The 20830-nt window shown below is 40.6% G+C and overlaps 1 protein-coding gene across 1 annotated transcript; it reads left to right on the forward strand.

The window, feature by feature from the left end:
- Window positions 1–3844: 3844 nt before the first annotated feature.
- On the forward strand, window positions 3845–4710 carry LOC122725753 (40S ribosomal protein S6-like). Its single transcript, XM_043963024.1, is given in 2 exon segments — window positions 3845–3958; window positions 3960–4710. Coding segments are annotated over 2 exon segments (795 nt in total). The 5' UTR covers window positions 3845–3859; the 3' UTR covers window positions 4656–4710.
- The last annotated feature ends 16120 nt before the right edge of the window (window positions 4711–20830 follow it).

Here is a 20830-nt window from a genome sequence, read left to right on the forward strand (position 1 = left end):
TCCCCCTCAGAATTCTAAGAGTAGTTCTGAGGATCTGGGAGGTTTTCTAGTACTGTCCCCCATAACCCCTATTTGATGTGTTATCCCCAATATCAAACGACCAGTTAACATCTCCCTGACATCAATGAACCAATCAGCACCACAGCTTTTCTAAAGAGATATTTACCAAGAAGATATAGGAAGAACCAAAGCACAACCAAAACCCAATCTGTGATCATATTCTCCTACTACACACATTTGTCCCTGGGGAGAGAAATTCCAAGCTCGAATTGTTACTAGAAAACATTCCCCTTCACCATGAGGAGGGGATGGTATAGAGGTAAGGGGTAGCATGCTTTGACCTTGATAATTATTTTGTCCATTCTAGGAGTCCCAACCATGTTCATTTTTTTTTTAATTTTTTTTTTTAGTGAGGCAATTGGGGTTAAGTGACTTGCCCAGGGTCACACAGCTAGTAAGTGTTATGTGTCTGAGGCTGGATTTGAACTCAGGTCCTCCTGACTCCAGGGCCGGTGCTATATCCACTGCACCACCTAGCTGCCCCCATGTTCACTTTTAAATGTGGCATAAATGTTGAATAAGTTGCTCCCTTGCTTGTGCAAATAGTCACTTGGCTTCCAGGTCAATTCACTATTGCTGTTCGGTCATTTTTAGTCATGTCCAGTTCTTTATGACCCCTTTTGGGGTCTTCTTGGCAAAGATACTAGAGTGGTTTGCCATTTTCTTCTCCAGCTCATTTGACAGATGAGGAAACTGAGGCAAACAGGGTTAAGTGACTTGCCCAGGGTCACACAACTAGTAAGTATCTGAGACTAGATTTGAACTCAGGTCTTCCTGACACCAGGCCAGGCACTCTGTCCCCTGTGCCACCAATTCACTGTTGGGTTGGTTAAATGGGTGATTGTTCAGGGCTAGGTCCTCACTGCATTTGACTACTGATTCCATCAACTCTGGTCCCTGAGGGGACATGTGGATAGCTTTTCTGACCTTTCAAAGCTTACAAGGTCCTAATCTGGGCATTCTATATGCCCATTCACTTAAGATCAAGTGTTCGCAGATACATGATGGTTGGGTGGGAGCGAAGAATTGACAGCCCCTCCCTCACCTGAAAGTCTGGAGGGGTTCTTGACCCACTTGCCACCAGGCAAGAAAGAATAAGTTTATCTGTTTGAACCTTCTATCTATTACACATTCAATTCAGGTTTGGCCACTAATTAAGATGCTGTCACCAGGCAATAGTCAATAGGAAAGAGTTAGAGGATACAAGTGCATGCTCTGAAGTCAAGAGGGAAAAGGACCCTTCTAACACCCCTTTACAAGAAGTAGGTTCACCAATCCTCCACGTAGATTGGCAGCAGTCAGAGAAATACTAAATGAGATCTAAGGCCCTTGGACTAGTCCTTCCAATAATTGTCTAAGAATTAAAACTGCTACTGGGTCCACTGGGTTAGAGTGATATACCCTCTCTGCAAAAGGGTAGCTTTCAGCTCTGGATCTGCACACACAGATCCCAGAGAAACTTCGCCACCAGACTCTTTTTATTCCCCTTTGAGAAGACTTTAGGCATGAGATAAAACCTGAAGTCTTCTCAAAGAGGAGAACAGAAAGGTACATGATGTACAGAGGAAAATGGGGTATGAGATAGGCATTTATTTCTTACACAAAAGAATTGTTTAATATAAAAGGCTCTCTCACAAGCAGGCATTGACAGGACTTAAGCAATCAGTAATTTATAACTTTTTGTTTCTTGGGCTGGGCAATGAGGGTTAAGTGACTTGCCCAAGGTCACACAGCTAGTAAGTGTCAAGTGTCTGAGGCCAGATTTGAACTCTGGTACTTCTGAATCCAGGGCTGATGCTTTATCCACTGTGCCACCTAGCTGCCCAGTAATTTATAACTTTTAATGATTGTTACACTCTCTTGAGAAACTGAGACTTAAAACCATCAGAAAATAAAGCATTTGGTGTGACTGCTGAATAGATACTTTACATTTCTCCTTGGCTCTACCTTGTCCTAATAATTCCCTCTAGGTTCATGGTTTCTGACAAACCAGGCTGGACTTGGGCTCCGCCTCTTGTCGGTGGTTTTCTTCTCTGATGCAGAAACTCCCCTTGCTATCAGTGAGCTCTGACTGATGGACTCAGGATTTCCAACCTCTTTTTCTCATAATGTCTCAAGATTGGACACATCTCTCAGGATTGCTATTCTGTCACCTGCACGTGCATGCCCACACACCCACACATACCCACATCCATATACACACACACGCACGCAAGCACGCAAGCACGCACGCACGCACGCAGAGTAGATGAGGCAGCTAAAGGCCTAGCCTCAAGCTTACCTGGTTGAGTCCCCCTGCTCTAGCTGCATCATGGGAGTGGTCACTATGTTATCAGCAAACTACTCAAGTATCTTTGCCAAGAAAGCCCTAAATGGGGTCACAAAGAGTTGGACATGACTGAACAACAACAACATTAACAAAGTGAGGGAAGGTGTATACAGCTTTCTTCTCCCTTCTGAGGATAGATTCAAATAATCCAGATACTATATGTAACCAGGAAGTAGAGAGTGCCTTTGGGGGTGGGGGAAGAGGCAGGGTATGGAGTGGGGAGTTAATTCCTTTTAAAAATCCATCATATCAGGGGCAGCTAGATGGCGCAGTGGATAGAGCACTGGCCCTGGAGTCAGGAGGACCTGAGTTCAAATCTGGCCTCAGACACTTAACACTTACTAGCTATGTGACCCTGGGCAAGTCACTTAACCCCAATTGCCTCACCAAAAAAAAAAAAAAATCAAAAAAAAATATCCATCACATCAGTGGTTATTCTTGGTCTGTGGCCAGTGAAGGGACTGCTTTGTCATTTCAAACCAAAAATCTTTCTGTGCTGGGTTCTGCATCTCCCTGAAATTCCCAGAAGTTTCCAGTGGGGATCTGGTACACGCTTCCTGGGACTGCCCCTAAAGGCCAATTCAACCCCCACTGCATTCATAATATTGAAGTGTTCATATTGATGTTTGTCAAGTTCACAATAAAAATATTCCCCCCCCCCAAATTAAATAGAGACATCTATCAGAATAAACAAAAATCATGTGGGAACAGAGTAAGCTACATGTTATCCCTTGTCATCTTGTCTGGATGTCTTATCTGATTTTATCATCTTACTGGACTTCTCTCAAAGATGTTTTCAGTGAGCCCAGTACAGAATGGGTTTACATACAAATACTTTTATTCAATTACAAGAAACAACTTGTTTTATCAACTTGTATAATAATCCACAGAAAATTAAACATAAGAAAAATGAAAAGAATAACAACTTGTTCCAAGATCATTTCTATCTCAGCTCCAAAGAAAGATGAGAATGAGTTAACAAGAAAAATGTCATCATTTTATTATAATACATGATAGGTTAAAATTTGAACTGTTTCTGATAAGCAGACATAACTTCACAAAGCAAAAGAAAAGGCTGACAATTAAGTGAATGTCCCTAGATTTGCTGAATGTAATTGAAATTGATTTACCTTCAGTTAAAAGTGGAGACACCTTCATAGATGGGACAAATAAACAACTAAGATCTAAGAGGCAATGAGGTGGTACAGTGGTTAGAGTGCTGGGCCTGGAGTCAGGAAAATTCATCTTTGTGAGTTCAGTTCCAGTCTCGGACACTTACTAGCTATGTGACCTTGGGCAAATCACTTAATCCTGTTTGTCTCAGTATCCTCATCTGAGAAGAAAATGGCAAACCACTCCAGTATCTTTGCCAAGAAAACCCTAAATGAGGTCACGAAGAGTTGGACATGACTGAACAATATCAAAGAGATCTAAGAGCAGATTCAAAAGACTCTCCATAAGATTCACCCCATGGCTCTTTCCCGTGGCAGATCTGGAGCAGGCGGCTGTGCAAAGATGAAGCTCAACATCTCTTTCCCAGCCACTGGCTGTCAGAAACTCATCGAAGTTGGATGATGAGAGAAAGCAGCGGACCTTTTATGAGAAACGGATGGCCACTGAAGTTTCTGCTGATGCTCTGGGTGAAGAGTGGAAGGGTTATGTGGTCCGTATCAGTGGTGGGAATGACAAACAAGGTTTCCCCATGAAGCAGGGTGTTTTGGCTCACGGACGTGTCCACCTGCTACTCAGTAAGGGCCATTCTTGCTATCGCCCTAGAAGAACTGGAGAAAGAAAACGTAAATCTGTTAGGGGCTGTATTGTGGATGCCAATCTGAGTGTCCTCAACTTGGTTATTGTGAAGAAAGGTAAGAAAGATATACCAGGACTGACAGATACAACTGTGCCTCGTCGCCTTGGGCCCAAAAAAGCTAGCAGAATCCGCAAGCTTTTCAACTTGTCCAAAGAAGATGATGTCCGGCAGTATGTTGTGAGAAAGCCTCTCAACAAGGAAGGTAAGAAACCCAGAACCAAGGCTCCTAAAATTCAGCGCCTGGTGACTCCCCGTGTTTTGCAGCACAAACGTAGACGAATTGCTTTGAAGAAGCAGCGTACCCAGAAGAACAAGGAAGAAGCAGCAGAATATGCCAAGCTGTTGGCCAAGAGAATGAAGGAGGCTAAAGAAAAACGACAGGAACAAATCGCTAAGAGACGTCGACTGTCTTCCCTGAGAGCCTCCACCTCCAAATCCGAGTCCAGTCAAAAATAAAATTTCTAAAAATGTATTAGAAATAAATAACTTTTGGTCAAAAAAAAAAAAAAAAGATTCACCCCATGACTGGGTGAATAGACTGGTTTATACAATAGCAATTCAGCCTCAGGCCATTGTCACAAGAAATTATGGAAAAGTTATTTTTAATGAGCCCAGATGTATCAATCTGTGCAGATTATACAACGAAACAATAGAAACTGGGTTAAAATTGAACAACTACTGGGGCAGCTAGGTGGTGCAGTGGATAGAGCACCGGCCCTGGAGGCAGGAGGACGTGAGTTCAAATCCGGCCTCAGACACTTAACACTTACTAGCTGTGTGACCCTGGGCAAGTCACTTAACCCCAATTGCCTCACTAAAAAAAAAAAAAATTGAACAACTACCAAAATTATGCATCAGAAACTCACCCTCTTTCATAAACTAACGGACAATAAATCCCCTTGTTACAAATGAAGACCTTGAAATATACTTGAGAATTCAACAAATAATTATAAAAAATAATACAGGATATTATTAATTAATACTGTGCTAGGTAGCACAGTAGATAAAGCACTGGCCTTGGATTCAAGAGGACCTGAGTTCAAATCCAGCCTCAGACATTTGACACTTACTAGCTGTGTGACCCTGGGCAAGTCACTTAACCCTCATTGCCCTGAAAAAATAATAATCATACATACATACCTACATACTGAAACTTCAGCATTATCACAGACCAAACTGTTGTCTATACCTGCCCAGGTGATGGAAACCATAAAAAGTTAAAACAATATTTTAATAGATGTTGACGCACCAAATACTCATAATCTCTAAACGACATAGAATGAAAAGCATTCAACATATAGAGACCTAGTGAAAGAAATCCAAACTGTGGGAACTGCATGAAATACATATCCCATCATCCTTTCAGCTCTTGAAATTGTCCTGAAGAGGCTTCTTTCAGTGATCCTGCAGAAGATGAGATCACAGTCCAATACTTTTATTCAGTTACAAAATGCAGTTATTTCATCCACCTGGGCAGTCATCCATAAAACATTCAATATAAAAGAATAATAGCAAGGTAATAACTTGTTACAGAACAATTTCTATCTGAATGCCAATGAGAAGAATAAGATAAAAATAGTCAACAAGTATTTAGTAAGCATTTACTATGTATGTACCAGGCACTGTGCAAAGACAGGGGGAAAATAGGTCTCTACCCTTAAAGAAGTCACATTCTGAAAGGAGACAACATGCAAAGTGTGTGTGTGTGTGTGTGTGTGTGTGTGTATGTACAGGATCTCTCTCTCTCTCTCTCTCATTCTTTCTCTCTCATATTCTCATTCTCATTCTCTCTCTCTCTCTCTCTCTCTCTCTCTCTCTCTCTCTCTCTCTCTCTCTCTCTCTCTCTCCCCCCTCCCTCCCTCCACAATGTAAATGGAGTATAATCTCTAAGGAAAGACACTAGGAGAATTGTAAGGGAGATTGTAAAAAGCTTTCTGCAGAAGGTAGGATTTAACCTGCATTTTGAAGGAAGTCAGGATTGAGAAATAGGGGGCATAACTTGTCTGTATAGAAGGAAGTAAAGAGGGAAACGACTGGAAAGATAGGAAGGGGCCAGGTTGGAAAGGTCTTTAAGTGCCAGAGGACTTTATATTTGATCCTAGAATAGGGAACCCCTGGAGTTTATTGAGTAGGGGCAGTGGTAATATGGTAACCTGTGCTTTAGGAAGATTGCTTTGGCAACTGAGTATAGGATGGAGGATGGGAAAAGACATGAGGCAGGGAGACTAACCAGCAAAAGGACAATAGTCCAGGCATGAGATGATGAGGCCTTTGCACCAGGGTGGTGCCAGGGTCAGGGGAGAGAAGGGAACGTATGGGAAAATGATGTGAAAACAAAAATGACAAGATCTGACAATAGACTGGATATGTGGGGTGATTGAGGATAAGTTAAGGCTGTGAGCCTAAGTGATTTGGACTGTGATGCCCTAAACAGTAATAGGGAAGTTGAGAAGAGGAAAGGGCTTTGGGGGGAAAGGTATAAATATATATAGCTCTCCAAAGTTTGCAAAGTTCTTCAGATCTATTATTTCATTTCCTCCTAAGAACTACCCTGGGAAGTTAAGTTCTAAAAGTCTTGTTACCCCCATTTTACAGATAAGTACACTGAGGCTCAGTATACTTAAATGACATGCCCATGATCACACTAATAGTAATTTTTAGTCAGTCAGTCAATCAGCATTTATTAAGTAACTACTGTTTGCCAAGCACTGTGCTAAGGGATAGGAAGAAAGTGGGGTGGGGTGGGTTGGAAGGGTCCTACCCTCACAGTCTAATGGGAGAGACAATGTATAAACAACTATGTACCAAAAAGTTATGTACATGATAAATGGGAAATAATCAACAGAGGGAAGGTATGAGAATTATCGGGTTTGGGAAGAAGATGCGGTTTTAGTTAAGAAGCAGAGAGACAGAACATTTGAGGTATGGGGGACAGCTTGTTAAAATGTTGCATTAAAGAAATAGATAGCAAGGAGGCCAGTGTCACTAGGTCACAGGGTATGTTAGGAATGGAAGAATAAGAGGTTGGAAGAGAGTAAGGTAGAAGAAGATTGGAAAGGTAGGAAAGGGTCGGGTTATAACTGGTAGAATTTCAGAGGCAGGATTCCCATTAAGCTTTCCTACCAAGGACCTGAGTTCAAATTCGGCCTCAGACACTTGACACTTGCTAGCTGTGTGACCCTGGGCAAGTCACTTAACCCCCATTGCCCTGCAATAAACAAACAAACAAACAAATAAATAAAAACTTTCCTACCTCTATCTAAAAATATCCATTTTTTAAAAAGAAAGGTTAAGTATCTTTTCTGATTCTCATTTAGATAAGGAAACTGAAGCCCAAGGAGACAGAATCACTTCCTCAAAATAACATGGCTAGCTTGTGGCCATGGCTTTTTGTCTCCCCCAACAGTTGAATAAAGTACAGCATTAACTGATTCACTGTTGAGAATGTACTCATCTACAATGCCAAATTATAACTATTGATTGTGCTTCCAACTGGACCTCTAGAAGTGAGAGAAATCCACTCCAGGTAGATTTGAGGAACAAGGAGCTAGTCGTGTTCCTGTAGGTATGAGGTATTTGACATATGAGGGTAAAGGGTATTTAAATTTGTATACATTCTTTCATTCATTCAGCAAACATCTGGGTGACTACTCTGTGCTACAAAGGTGATTGCATTGGGTCCCTGCCTTCAAGGGGCTTATAATTCATATACTCATATATCAGTTCCAGAGAGGAACATCCAGATAGAAACCTGGACCATTTGGGGAAGGGGGAAGGGAATAAGTATTTGTTTAGTGCCTACCATGTACCACTAAGTGCTTTACAAATATCTCATTTAATCCTCACAATAATCCTGTGAGGAAGGTGCTGTTATGATCACCATTTTACAGTGGAGGAAACTGAGGCAGGCAGAGGTTAAGTGGCTTGCCCAGGGTCAACACAGATAAGAAATGTATGTGGCAAGGGGCAGCTAGGTGGTGCAGTGGATAGAGCACCAGCCCTGGATTCAGGAGGACCTGAATTCAAATCCGGCCTCAGACCCTTGACACTTACTAGCTGTGTGACCCTGGGCAAGTCACTTAACCCCAATTGCCTCACCAAAAAGAGAGAGAGAGAGAGAGAGAGAGAGAGAGAGAGAGAGAGAGAGAGAGAGAGAAAGAAAGAAAGAAAGAAAGAAAGAAAGAAAGAAAGAAAGAAAGAAAGAAAGAAAGAAAGAAAGAAAGAAAGAAATTTATGTGGCCATATTTGAACCAAAGTCTTCCTGCTTCTGGCCCCCAGCCACTGTTCCACTTAGCTGCCTAGGTCCATTAATGACCACAAGCTGGGTAGTGTTGTGCTAGGAAAATCTAGGTTCAGATCTCATCTCCAACACTTACTTCTCTTTTTCTTTTTCTTTTTTTTCTTTTTCTTTTTTTTTTTTAGTGAGGCAATTGGGGTTAAGTAACTTGCCCAGGGTCACACAGCTAGTAAGTGTCAAGTGTCTGAGGCCGGATTTGAACTCAGGTATTCCTGATTCCAGGGCCGGTGCTCTATCCACTGCGCCACCTAGCTGCCCCTTTTTCTTTTTTTTCTTGGCAGGGCAATGGGGGTTAAGTGACTTGCCCAGGGTCACACAACTAGTAAATATCAAGTGTCTGAGGCCAGATTTGAACTCAGGTACTCCTGAATCCAGGGCCAGTGCTTTATCCACTGCGCCACCTAGCCGCCCCCAACACTTACTTCTCTAAGTGGCCATGGGCAAGTCATCTAGTCTCTGTGAGCATCAGTTTTCTCATCTATAAAATAGGAAGAATACCTATAGCAACCACCTTGGAAGGGTTTGGTGTAAGGCTCAAATGAGATGACCTATGTAAAATGATTTGTAAATCTTAAAGCCTGTATAGATATCTATTGTTATTACCTTTATTGTTATTATTAGGGAGAGAATGCAATAACTGGCATGACAGGGTTGATTAAGCCTTTACTGGGAAGGAGGAGGGGGGAGAAAACTAATCTAATCTCTCTTTCCCTTACTAACCTGTCCAGAAATCCAGCTGTGTTGTCATGACAACTCCCAACAGGCTCAAGCTGACTTCATAGCAGCACAATTAATACAGACAGGAAGGGGCTGAACCCAGTAATATGGAACCCAGACCTAGGAAGGGGAGAAGTCGGTGCTCCACCCACAACCTAAGCTCAGTAAAAATTCACAGACTGACACCAAACACGGTCCAAGTTGACCAGAAAACCGTGGTGCACAAAACATCAGAGAAATGTACTATAACGCGGATAACCTCCTATTTAGAAAAAGATGGCTTGGCCCATTCTGTTTCATTACTGATTCTCCTCACCCTCTGCCTTAGTCACTTTCTAAAAAGGCTGGATCACTCCCCTCCCCCTATGCCCTCACCCACCCCCGCCCCCCCTCCCCCCACTACTCCACTCCCACTGCTGATTCCTACCTGAAGTCTTAATCTTGTGCAGAGAGGAGACAACTGAGCTGGTTGCCATGGGGACGCCAAGGCTATCACATAATACACAGAATGTTTTATGGCATATGGGGAGTGAGCAGAGGGAGCTGGGCAACTCCAGAGAAACAATGAGCCCCAGCTTCTGCTGCCACATCCCCTGGCAGAAAATCAATTTAGGATATGGGGAGATCTGGGGAGGTCGGACCAAAAGATAAAGAGAAACAAATGTTTTTCAAATGGGTTTCCATGGAGTAGAGGAAAGGAAGTCACGGTCAACTTGGATACATCACAACTGCCCCTGCTCTTTTTTTTTTTGCTAGTAGGGGGGGATGGGGGGCAGTATGGGAGGGGACAGTCAGATAAAGAGAGAGATCTGAGACATAGTGGGGAGTCACGGATTTTGAAATAGTCACAGTGCTAATTTACTCTGAAGCATCTGTAATGGGGCAACTTTTTATCTTAAGCATCCTTTTAAAACTTAAGCATCTTTTATTTTCTTATACACACACACACACACACACACACACACACGGAGCTAACCCAGGCACTTAGGTTTAGAACTGTGAGTCAGGGAGCTAGTGTGTGGGTGAGTGAAGGAGGCGTTAGGACTAAAAGACGCCCCTCACTTGCACTGCACTCATTTGCAGCTGTCATCAGTCTATGTTCATTCAGTGAAGTGTACCCAAAGCAGGCCGAGAGGAGGAGGAAAAAGGGAAGAGGAAGAAGAGGAGAAAGAGGATAGAAGGGATTACAGGGGGATGGGCAGGAGGGAAAGAGTGGTACCCTTAAAAGGGAAAAAAAGGCATTATACTTTAGAATAGGCTCTTATTCCAGGAAAGATACTAATATTATTATATTAGGGCATATTCATTCATATAGAGATTTTGAGGTTTGCAAAGTGCATTACACACATCATCTCATTTGATTTAAACAATCCTCTGAGATAGGTTCTATTTACTATTCCTATTTTATAGATGAGGAAACTGAACATAGTACAGTGGGAAAAGAGGAAGTTGGAGGAAGGGGACCTAGGTCAAAATCCTGGTTCTACACCTTACTTCCTATGTGACCTTGAGCAAGATATTTTATCTATTGGGGCCTCAGTTCCTCATACCTAAGATGAGGGTGTTGGGCTGGATAACTTCGGAAGGGGTGCCCTATTTACACTTCAACAAAGTTAAAGGTCTTGGGGGTAAAAGTCAGAAACAATGACTTGTAAAGATGAGATTCCTTCAGGTCTAAACTAAGCATTCCACATCTTGAAAAGGATATGAGAGGGGCAGCTAGGTGGCGCAGTAGATAAAACACTGGCCCTGGATTCAGGAGGACCTGAGTTCAAATCCAGCCTCAGATACTTGACACTTACTAGCTGTGTGACCCTGGGCACTTAACCCTCATTGCCCCACAAAAAAAAAAGAAAAAAGAAAAAAGAAAAAGAAAAGAAGAGGGTATGAGGCTTTGAATAGCTCAATGCATATGAAAAGGCCAGAAAAGAAAATGAACTTTACAGAGTACCTTAATACCTTTGTCCCTAGCCACTCATTTGCATAAGATCCTGAAAGAAATATGTGAGAAATAACTATCTGGTCACCATGAAAAAGCATGGGGTCCTTCAGTGAGGGAGCCTTGCTATAAGCCAGAAAGATTTCTTGAAAAAGAGAGTCAAGACCCTAAGATCTTAGAGGAGAGGTTTCTGCCAATCCTAGGCTGAGGATTTTTGCTTTTTTTGAAGGAGTACCATAGCATTCCTGCTAAAAACAAAACAAAACTGCAAAACAGAACATAGTAATACCCAGTAGAGCCAGAGGCTGGAGGTGGTGACTACTGCAGCTTCTCCCTGAAGAGTAAGCCGGGAAGTATACCAATCAGATTTGCTAATATGACAAAAAAAAGAAAAGGATAAATGTTGGAGAAGATATGGGGAAAATTGGAACACTAATGTGTTGTTAGTGGAGTTGTGATCTGATCCAACCATTCTGGAGAGCAATTTGGAACTATGCCCAAAGGGTTATAAAACTCTGCATATCCTTTGACCTAGCAATACCACTACTAGGTTTGTACCCCCACAGAGATCGAAGAAAGGGGGAAAGGACCCACATTTACAAAAATATTTGTAAAAGCTCTTTTTGTGGTGCCAAAGAAATGAAAATTGAGGGGTTACCCATCAATTGGGGAATGGCTGAACAAGATGTAGTATATGAATGTAATGGAATACTATTGTGCTATAAGAAATGATGAGCAGGAGCATCTAGGTGGCGCAGTGGGTAGAGCACTGGTCCTGGAGTCAGGAGTACCTGAGTTCAAATCCGGCCTCTTGACACTTACTAGCTGTGTGACCCTGGGCAAGTCACTTAACCCCAATTGCCTCAACAAAAACAAAAAAAGAAAAGAAAAGAAAAGAAAAGAAATGATGAGTAGGTGGATTTCAGAAAAACTTGGAAAGACTTACATGAACTGATGTTGAGTAAAGTGAGCAGAACCAGGAGAACATTGTACACAGTAACAACAACATGGTATGATGCTCAACTGTGATAGACTTAGCTCTTCTTAGCAATACAATTATCCAAGATAATTCCAAAAGATTCATGATAGAAAATGCTCTCCACAACCAGAAAAAGAACTATGGAGTCTGCAAATCAAAGCATACTATTTTCACTTTTTTTCTATCTTGTGGTTTTTCCCTTTTGTTCTGATTCTTCTTTCACAGCATGACTAATGTTTAACATGATTGTACGTATTTTAAAAATATAGAGGTGGGGACTGCTACAAATGTGGAAAATTACATGTATTTTTATAAGGTCATTGTGTTGTTAGATTTACCTCATTGTTTTATTTTGTTACGAGACATCTCTAACAAAGTTTGAATGATCTGTAAATGTTAGTAATATAAAAATGAAGCATCAATAAAACATAAAAAAGAAAAGAGTAAGCCAGGAGGTCTAACAAATTGACCTATCCACCAGAGACCATGAACCCCATGAAGAGCCAACCTAGTGGAAAAGTGACTTGCTGGGTCTACCATGGCAGCAGCCAGTCCATGGCTAAGAGACCTGCCCAACACAGTCAGCTTATTCACAGAGTTGCTCCTATAACCTGAGTCAACAGTTTTTTAATTAGCGTCACTTAGGGAAACAATTTAAATTAGGACCATTTCTTTGGGTTTGCAAGACTCTTCTTAAAATGGAAAGAACTGATCAAGTTTTCCTACCCATTTTAATTCCTGCATTAGGCAGCAAATACCTCTCCAAATGAATAAGTCTAGCAAATCATGTCCACACTAGCAAGGGAAAAGATAACCCCTACACAAAACATATCCAAATGAAATTTATTGGAAGTCAGTGAGGATAAAGCAAATATCTAAGTCTAGAAGTAGCAAAATTATATGTAAAGGCTATTTTAACATTCATATTTTTAAATTCTGAGTTCCAAATTCTCCCCATACCTCCTTTCTTCTGCCTGGAGATGATGAGCAATTTTATATAAGTTATACATGTAAAATCAAGCAAAAATATATTTCCACATTAGCCATGTTTTGAAAGACTACACAGACCCCCCCCCCAAAATGGAAAAAATAAAGTAAAATAAAAGTAGGCTTTGATCTGCATTCAGGCTCCATCAGTTATTTCTCTGGAGGTGAATAGCATTTTTCCTCATGAGTCCTTTGGAATTGTCTTGGATCATTGTATTGCTGAGAATAGCCAAATTATTCACAGTTGATCGTCATACAAGATTGCTGTTACAATGTACAATGTACAATGATTTACTGCTTCTTATCACTTCACTTTGCATCATTTCACATAAGTATTTCCACATTTTCCTGAGAGCATCTTGTTCATCATTTCTTATAGCACAATAATATTCCATTGCAATCATATACCACAACTTGTTCAGCTATTCCCCAATTAATGAGCACCCCCTCAATTTCCAATTCTTTGCCAGCACAAAAAGAATTGCTATAAATATTCTTTGTTATTTTTCTTTTCTTTTCTTTCTTTCTTTCTTTCTTTTTTTTTTTTTTTGCGGAGCAATGGGGGTTAAGTGACTTGCCCAAGGTCACACAGCTAATAAGTGTCAAGTGTCTGAGGCCAGATTTGAACTCAGGTCCTCCTGAATCCAGGGCCAGTGCTTTATCCACTGTGCCACCTAACTGCCCCTATAAATATTCTTTCTCCCTATTTGTAAAAAATCTCTTTGGGATACATACCTAGCAGTAGTATTTTGCTAGATCAAAGGGCATGCACAATTTAATCACCCTTTGGCCATAGTTGCTCTCCAGAATGGTTGGATCAGTTCACAACTCCACCAACAGTGCATTATTGTCCCATCTGATAGGTGTGAGGTGATAACCTCAGAATTGTTTTAATTTTCATTTCAATCAGTGATTTCGATCATTTTTCGTAAGATTATAAGCTAGTTTTGATTTCTTCATCTGAAAACTGCCTGTTCATATCCTTTGACCATTTATCAATTGGGGAATGACATGTATTCTTATAAATTTGACTCAATTCTCTATTTTTTGAGAAAAGAGGCCTTTATCAGAGATACTTGCTATAAAAAATAATTCCCCCCAGTTTTCTGCTTTCCCTTTAATCTTGGTTGCAATGGTTTTGTTTGTATAAAACCTTTTTAATATCATCAAAATTATCCATTTTTCATCCTGTAATGCTCTCTATCTCTTGTTTGGTTCTAAATTCTTCCCTTATCCATTGATCTGACAGGTAAACTATTCCTTGCTGTCCTTTTTTGGTTTTGGTGTCACCCTTTATGTCTAAATCATGTACCCATTTTGACCTTATCTTGGTATATGGTGGAAGATATTGGTCTTACTTTGTTTGTGCCATACTGTTTTCCTATTTTTCCAGCACTTTTTTGTGTAAAATAGTGAGTTCTTGTCCCAAAAGTTTGGGTCTTTGAATTTATCAAACACTAGATTACTCTGATTATTTATTACTGAGTATTGTGTATCTGATCTATTCCACTTATCCACCACTCTATTTCTTAGCCAGTATCAGTTTTGATGATTGCCACTTTATAATGCAATTTGATGTCTGGTAAGGCTAGACCACCTTCACAATTTTTTTTCATTAATTTCCTTGATATTATTGTCCTTTTGTTCTTTTTTGTTTTGAATTTTGTTATTTTTTCTAACTCTATAAAATAATTCTTTGGTGATTTGATTCATAAGGAACGGAATAAGTAGATTAATTTAGGTAGAATTATCATTTTTATTATATTGGCTCAGCCTATGCATGAGCAATTAATATTTTTCTAGTTGTTTAGATCTGACTTTGTGTGAAAAGTGTTTCGTAATTGTGTTCATATAATTTCTGGGTTTGTCTTGGCTGGTAGACTCCCAAGAATTTTATGTTCTCTACAGTTATTTTAAATGGAATTTCTCTTTCTATCTCTTGCTCCTGCACTTTGTTGGTAATATATAGAAATGCTAATGATTTGTGTAAGTTTATTTTATGCCCTACAATTTTGCTAAAGTTGTTCATTGTTTCAACTAGTTTTTTTAGTTGATTCTCTAGGATTCTCTAAGTATACCATTAATATCATCTACAAAGAGTGACAATTTTGTTTCCTCAATTGCCTATTCCAATTCTTTCAATTTCTTTTTCTTCTCTTACTGCAATAACTAGCATTTCTACCACAATATTGAATAATAATGGAAATAATGGGTATCCTTGCTTCACCCATGATCTTGTTGCACAATTCATTTTCTGGGAGGTTGGAGGAGAGGATGAAGAGGGGATGACAGTCCATCAAAATGGATTCCCAACTTTCTCCTTTGGTAGAAGAAAAGTCCCATCTGTGACAATAGACTGTATCCTTGAGGACAAGGACTGTGTTTTGCCTTTTTGTGTGTGTGTGTCCCCAGTACTTAGCACATGGCACATAGTAGGAGGTGCTTGCTAGGCAGTCTTTGCTCACTTCTCAGAGTTTCTAGGGCAGTGATTGGTGAGGAAGCAAAGTGTTATCTGTTACCTCTACTCCCCCAGATCTTTACTTTGGGATTTTTGAGCAATGTAATTGGTTGTAAAGGCAAAGTGGGGGAAAAGGAAAGGTAGGGGTAAGAGGTGGAGAGAAAGCCTGACTCATCCCATGTCTGACTTTGGGCCTGTTCTCACAGAGATAGGAGATTGTTCTTCATGGCCTTGGTTGGATTCTAAGAAACTCTTTTCTCATGGATGAGTCACCAGCCCATACAAAGAACAAAGTTACCGAAGTTTGTTCATTGACTGAATTTCTAATTTGACTCAACCCTCCTGAATCTCTCTCTAAACTCTAAAGCTTGCTATAGGTATAATGAAAAGGTTAACATTCATTCAGGGCTTTTGGTCAAGTACTTCATAACCTAGGGTTTGTTACATTGATGAAATGGGCCAGCAGATAAATTTCTCAGGGGTATAAAGTGCTCTAAAAAACACAGTTCTGTAAATATGGTCATTATGGTATAAGCAATATCTTTTAGGGTCCCTATCATGTAGGCCAGGCTAGTCCTTTTCCTTAAAGGCAGGGAAGTTGGCTACAAGATTTCATTTGTCTAGGGAGCTAAGCTACCTAAGACCCTGCCCTATAGGTGGGTTATTTTTCCTCTAAAAGGCAGCAGGGAAGGCGTGTGTGTGTGTGTGTGTGTGTACACAAGGTCTACAGAGCCATTGTGCTGACCTCATTGTTGTATGCATGTGAAACCTGAACAGTCTACTAGTACCATGCCAAGAAACTGAATCTCTTCCATTTGAATTGTCTTAGGAAGATTCTGAAGATCCCCTGGCATGATAAAGTACCAGAAACATGTCCTTTCTCCATCTGAATTGCTAAGCATTCAGATTCTACTGCAGGCAGCCCATGGACTGGTTACGTTGTTTGAATGTCAAAAGTACATTTGCTTAAAAGACTTCTTTATGGAGAACTCACAAGGCAAGTGCTCACATGGAGATCAAAAGAAGTGATACAAGTTGGGGCAGCTAGGTGGTGCAGTGGATAGAGCACTGGCCCTGGATGCAGGAGGACCTGAGTTCAAATCCAGTCTCAGACACTTGACACTTACTAGCTGCGTGACCCTGGGCAAGTCACTTAACCCTCATTGCCCCACAAAAAAAGAAGAAGAAGAAGAAGAAGAAGAAGAAGAAGAAGAAGAAGAAGAAGAAGAAGAAGAAGAAGAAGTGATACAAGGACACTCTCAAGTCTCTCTGAAGAACTTTGGAATTGACTGTGAGACATGGGAGACATTGGCACAAGACCACCCAGCATGGCATGCCTGCATCAAAGAAGGTGCCATACTGTCCTGTGAGCAAAGCAGAAATGCAGATACTCAAAAGAAAAGGGAGATGCACAAATTTAGAGCCATCTCCACTCCAAATGTTCATATGGATTATTTGTGGGGCAGCTAGATGGCACAGTTGATAGAGCACCGGCCCTGGATTCAGGAGTACCTGAGTTCAAATCCGGCCTCAGGCACTTAACACTTACTAGCTGTGTGATCCTGGGCAAGTCACTTAACCCCAATTGCCCCGCAAAAACAAAAACAAAAACATATGGATTATTTGTGCCTGACCTGTGGTAGAGCCTTCTGAGCTTTTATTGTTTTTTGATCAGCCACAGTTGACCCCAACATAGTGATATCATTTTTGTCCTCTTTGAGCATGAAGGATAACAACCAACCAACTATACCTACTTACATAAATATATTCATATATATGGAAAAATAGTCTATACATATCTATATATAAAATTTACCTAAGACCTTGCTGACTATTGTGCTCTGTGTGTGTACACACACACACACACACAAATGTATACATGTATATATGCATATGTAACATATAGTTGCCATTATGGTTGTATAGTTTATATATAATATGTGTATGTGTGTGTATACACACATATGTATATATGCATGTATACATATACATAAATACCTGTATATACACTCATATCTAGATATACACATAAATCTATATGTTGTAGTACATGTGTATATGCACACATACATATACATGTATGTGTATACATATACATGCATGTATATATGCATAGGCAACATATAGTTGCCATTATGATTATATAGTTTATATAATATGTGTATGTATGTGTATACACGCATATGTATATATGCGTGTATACATATACATAAATACCTGTATGTACACATAAATCTATATGTTGTAGCACATATGTATACACACATACATATACATGTATGTGTGTATACATATACACACATATATATAGCCTATGTAGAAGGCCCTTGCCTCAGGTAAATGTGAAAATCATATAACTGGCTCAAGCCATAGTCACCTAATCGTAACAAAAGAGATAAACTTAGCATGCTACACATGTGGAGAATATGGTTAAGTTCTACTAAAATAGGAATTATTTGTCATTGTCACCTGTGTATATAAGTAACTCAAGTCCCTCCTGAGACCCCCCCCAGGGACTAATGAGAGAGCTCCTTGGGTGGAAGCAATATGGCTGTTCAGGGTTTGCATGAGAGTATGGGATGTCAGTGCATGAAGGTGGGCAGCACAGAGAGGAGGGAATCAGGAGCCCTGACCACAGAGACCAGGAAACAGAAAGCAACTGGGCACTGCTAGAGATGTCCAGTGTCTATAGCAACCCAACTGGAGAAAAGACCTAATAATTAGGGGGCTTCTCCCAAATCCATTGGCCATGAGACACAATGGCTGAAGTGTGTCTTCTTTATCCTCCCATCTCTTCTTCCTCCCTTCATTTAGGCCAGAAGTGACAAAACCCAATTTGTCCTCTCTTCCTATCTATCTACTGCTGTTGATGGCATTTTGTAAGCCTCATTCTTTCTTTGTAAATGGGTCTGCTCCCATTGGCTGTGGGAATGTTATTACTGGAGATCAGTGTGTACACGGGGGTAGGACCTTGAGGAGTTTGGTGTTTCATAGACTATGGGTTAAGAAACATAAAGGGCTGAGTCAGTTTAGTTTTATGAATGAAACTATAATTTTTCCAAGTAGAACCCTAAAACTTGAATTCAAGGTTCACTTAGATTTCCCCTGAAAGATGGAGACAATTGAAGCCATTGTATAGCTGACCATGTTCTTGAGACCAAACTGCATTCCTCAAAGTAGGGAGGAACCAGAAGAGAGGGTCCCACGTCTCAGCCACCCTAGAAGATATGGTCCAAAGAGGACTCTGCCTTGGCTTTTTTTCTGGATGATACAAGCAAATGAGAACACAGATACTGTTGTACTCTACAGTAACAAAGAGTGTTATATAACATTTAGAACTACCAATAACAGGAATTTTTTTCTGTTTTGAGAATAACAATTCCTGGGGGTGCAGTGGATAAAGCACTGGCTCTGAATTCAGGAGGACCTGAGTTCAAATCCAGCCTCAGACACTTGACCATTACTAACTGTGTGACCCTGGGCAAGTCACTTAACCCTCATTGCCCCACCAAAAAAAAGAAGAAGAAAAGAGAATAACAATTCCTACCTTAGTGGAATTTAATCCTTTTCTCCACATATGTGGCATGCTAAGTTTATATCTTTCCCATGATTAGGTGACTATGGCTTGAGCCAATGACATGATTTTCTAATTCACCTAAGGCTCTGCCACATAGGCTGTCCCTAAAGCTCAACTGAGCCAAAGGGGAGAATTCTCAAGCCATCACGGGGTTTCCTAGTGACTTAAAGCATAAAAAGGCCACCCCAGAAAGAGTTGATGTCGCTCAGACCTCATCTCTTCACTCTCCAAACACAACCTAATCCATGTCTTCTGCTGGTGCTCATTTTCTCCAATGGAGAAACTTCCTCCTGCCTCCAGTTGGCAATGGCCCTCTAACCTCTTGAACTCAAGAGATCACCTCCAAGCCTGGACATATCCATCTCAAAGCCTATGTTTGGTCACCTGCTCAGGAAAGGGAACACAAAGCAAAAAAAAAAAAAAAGCAGCCAGGGGCTCAGGTATACAGGCTGTCCCCAGGATTTAACCAGCCTAGTTAAATCTATGTTCCATGCGAGAGCATTTGAGGGGTAAGGGGCAAAGAGTGTCATCCATCCTCCTACCTCTTCAATGGAATCTACTGACAAAGAGCACTACTTGCTACAAAGGATCAAAGGAAGCAAGAAACTCTCTTCTTTTTAACTAATGAAACAACACTCTGTCCTCTGTGGGCAGAAATGATCTGTATTATTCCTGCATGTGAAAAGTCCTGGCTTATTAGGAAAAGATAAAATGAGATTCTGGAAAATGATGGGACCAAATGACGTTCCCTTTCCTATGCCAAGGGGTGAAAAAACAAACAAACCAACAGTAGCAGCAAAATGAATGGCACCCAAAAGAGGGCCTGGAGTAATGTAACATTTATCTGGATGCCAAAAGGAGTCAATCTTATCTGAGTTTCAGTTTGACCAGGACTAATTTCTGTGGGAAATGGAATCATAGTGGACAGGAAGGAAAGAAGAGGACTTTGTGGAAGCATGGAAGTGGGTCCTCTTAGAGAGGAAGTGTCTCATCTCAGAAAGGAAATAGGAGTGCCCCACGTCCTCCAGTTGAGGAAGCATACTGCTGCAGTGATGAGGCGGGGGAAAGTCTCCTTGGTCCTGTGCTGTTTACAACTCTGCCAGGAAATCCCTGAGAGCCAGTTCACTGAAATCAAATTTGCCTCTTCATAACTTCCACAAATTTCACCTAATTATGATCACCCTTTTATTTTTTTAAATGTTTACTAACCATACCTTTTACAATATGTAAGCTTACAGTCCAGACCATATCTTTTCTCCCCCTTTCTGAAAAAACTGAATTTTTTTTTTTTTAGTGAGGCAATTGGGGTTAAGTGACTTGCCCAGGGTCACACAGCTAGTAAGTGTTAAGTGTCTGAGGTCAGATTTGAACTCAGATACTCCTGACTCCAGGGCCGGTGCTCTATCCACTGCGCCACCTAGCTGCCCCTTGAAAAAAATGAATTATTTATCCTTCTCCAATCCTCTCCAATAACTCTCCTGCTCTCCATAATCTCTAAAAGTATTTTTTAATTTCTTTAAATATTTCCCAATTACATGTAAACATTTTTAAATAATCTTTTTTAAAATTCTAAGTTTCAAATTATTTCTCCCTCTCCCTTCCTTGAGAAAGCAAGCAAGTCAGTTTCTATTATACTTGTGAAATCATGCAAAACCATATTAGCCATTTTGCGAAAGA

Source organism: Dromiciops gliroides, chromosome 4, assembly GCF_019393635.1.
Source record: "Dromiciops gliroides isolate mDroGli1 chromosome 4, mDroGli1.pri, whole genome shotgun sequence".
Taxonomy (NCBI): domain Eukaryota; kingdom Metazoa; phylum Chordata; class Mammalia; order Microbiotheria; family Microbiotheriidae; genus Dromiciops; species Dromiciops gliroides.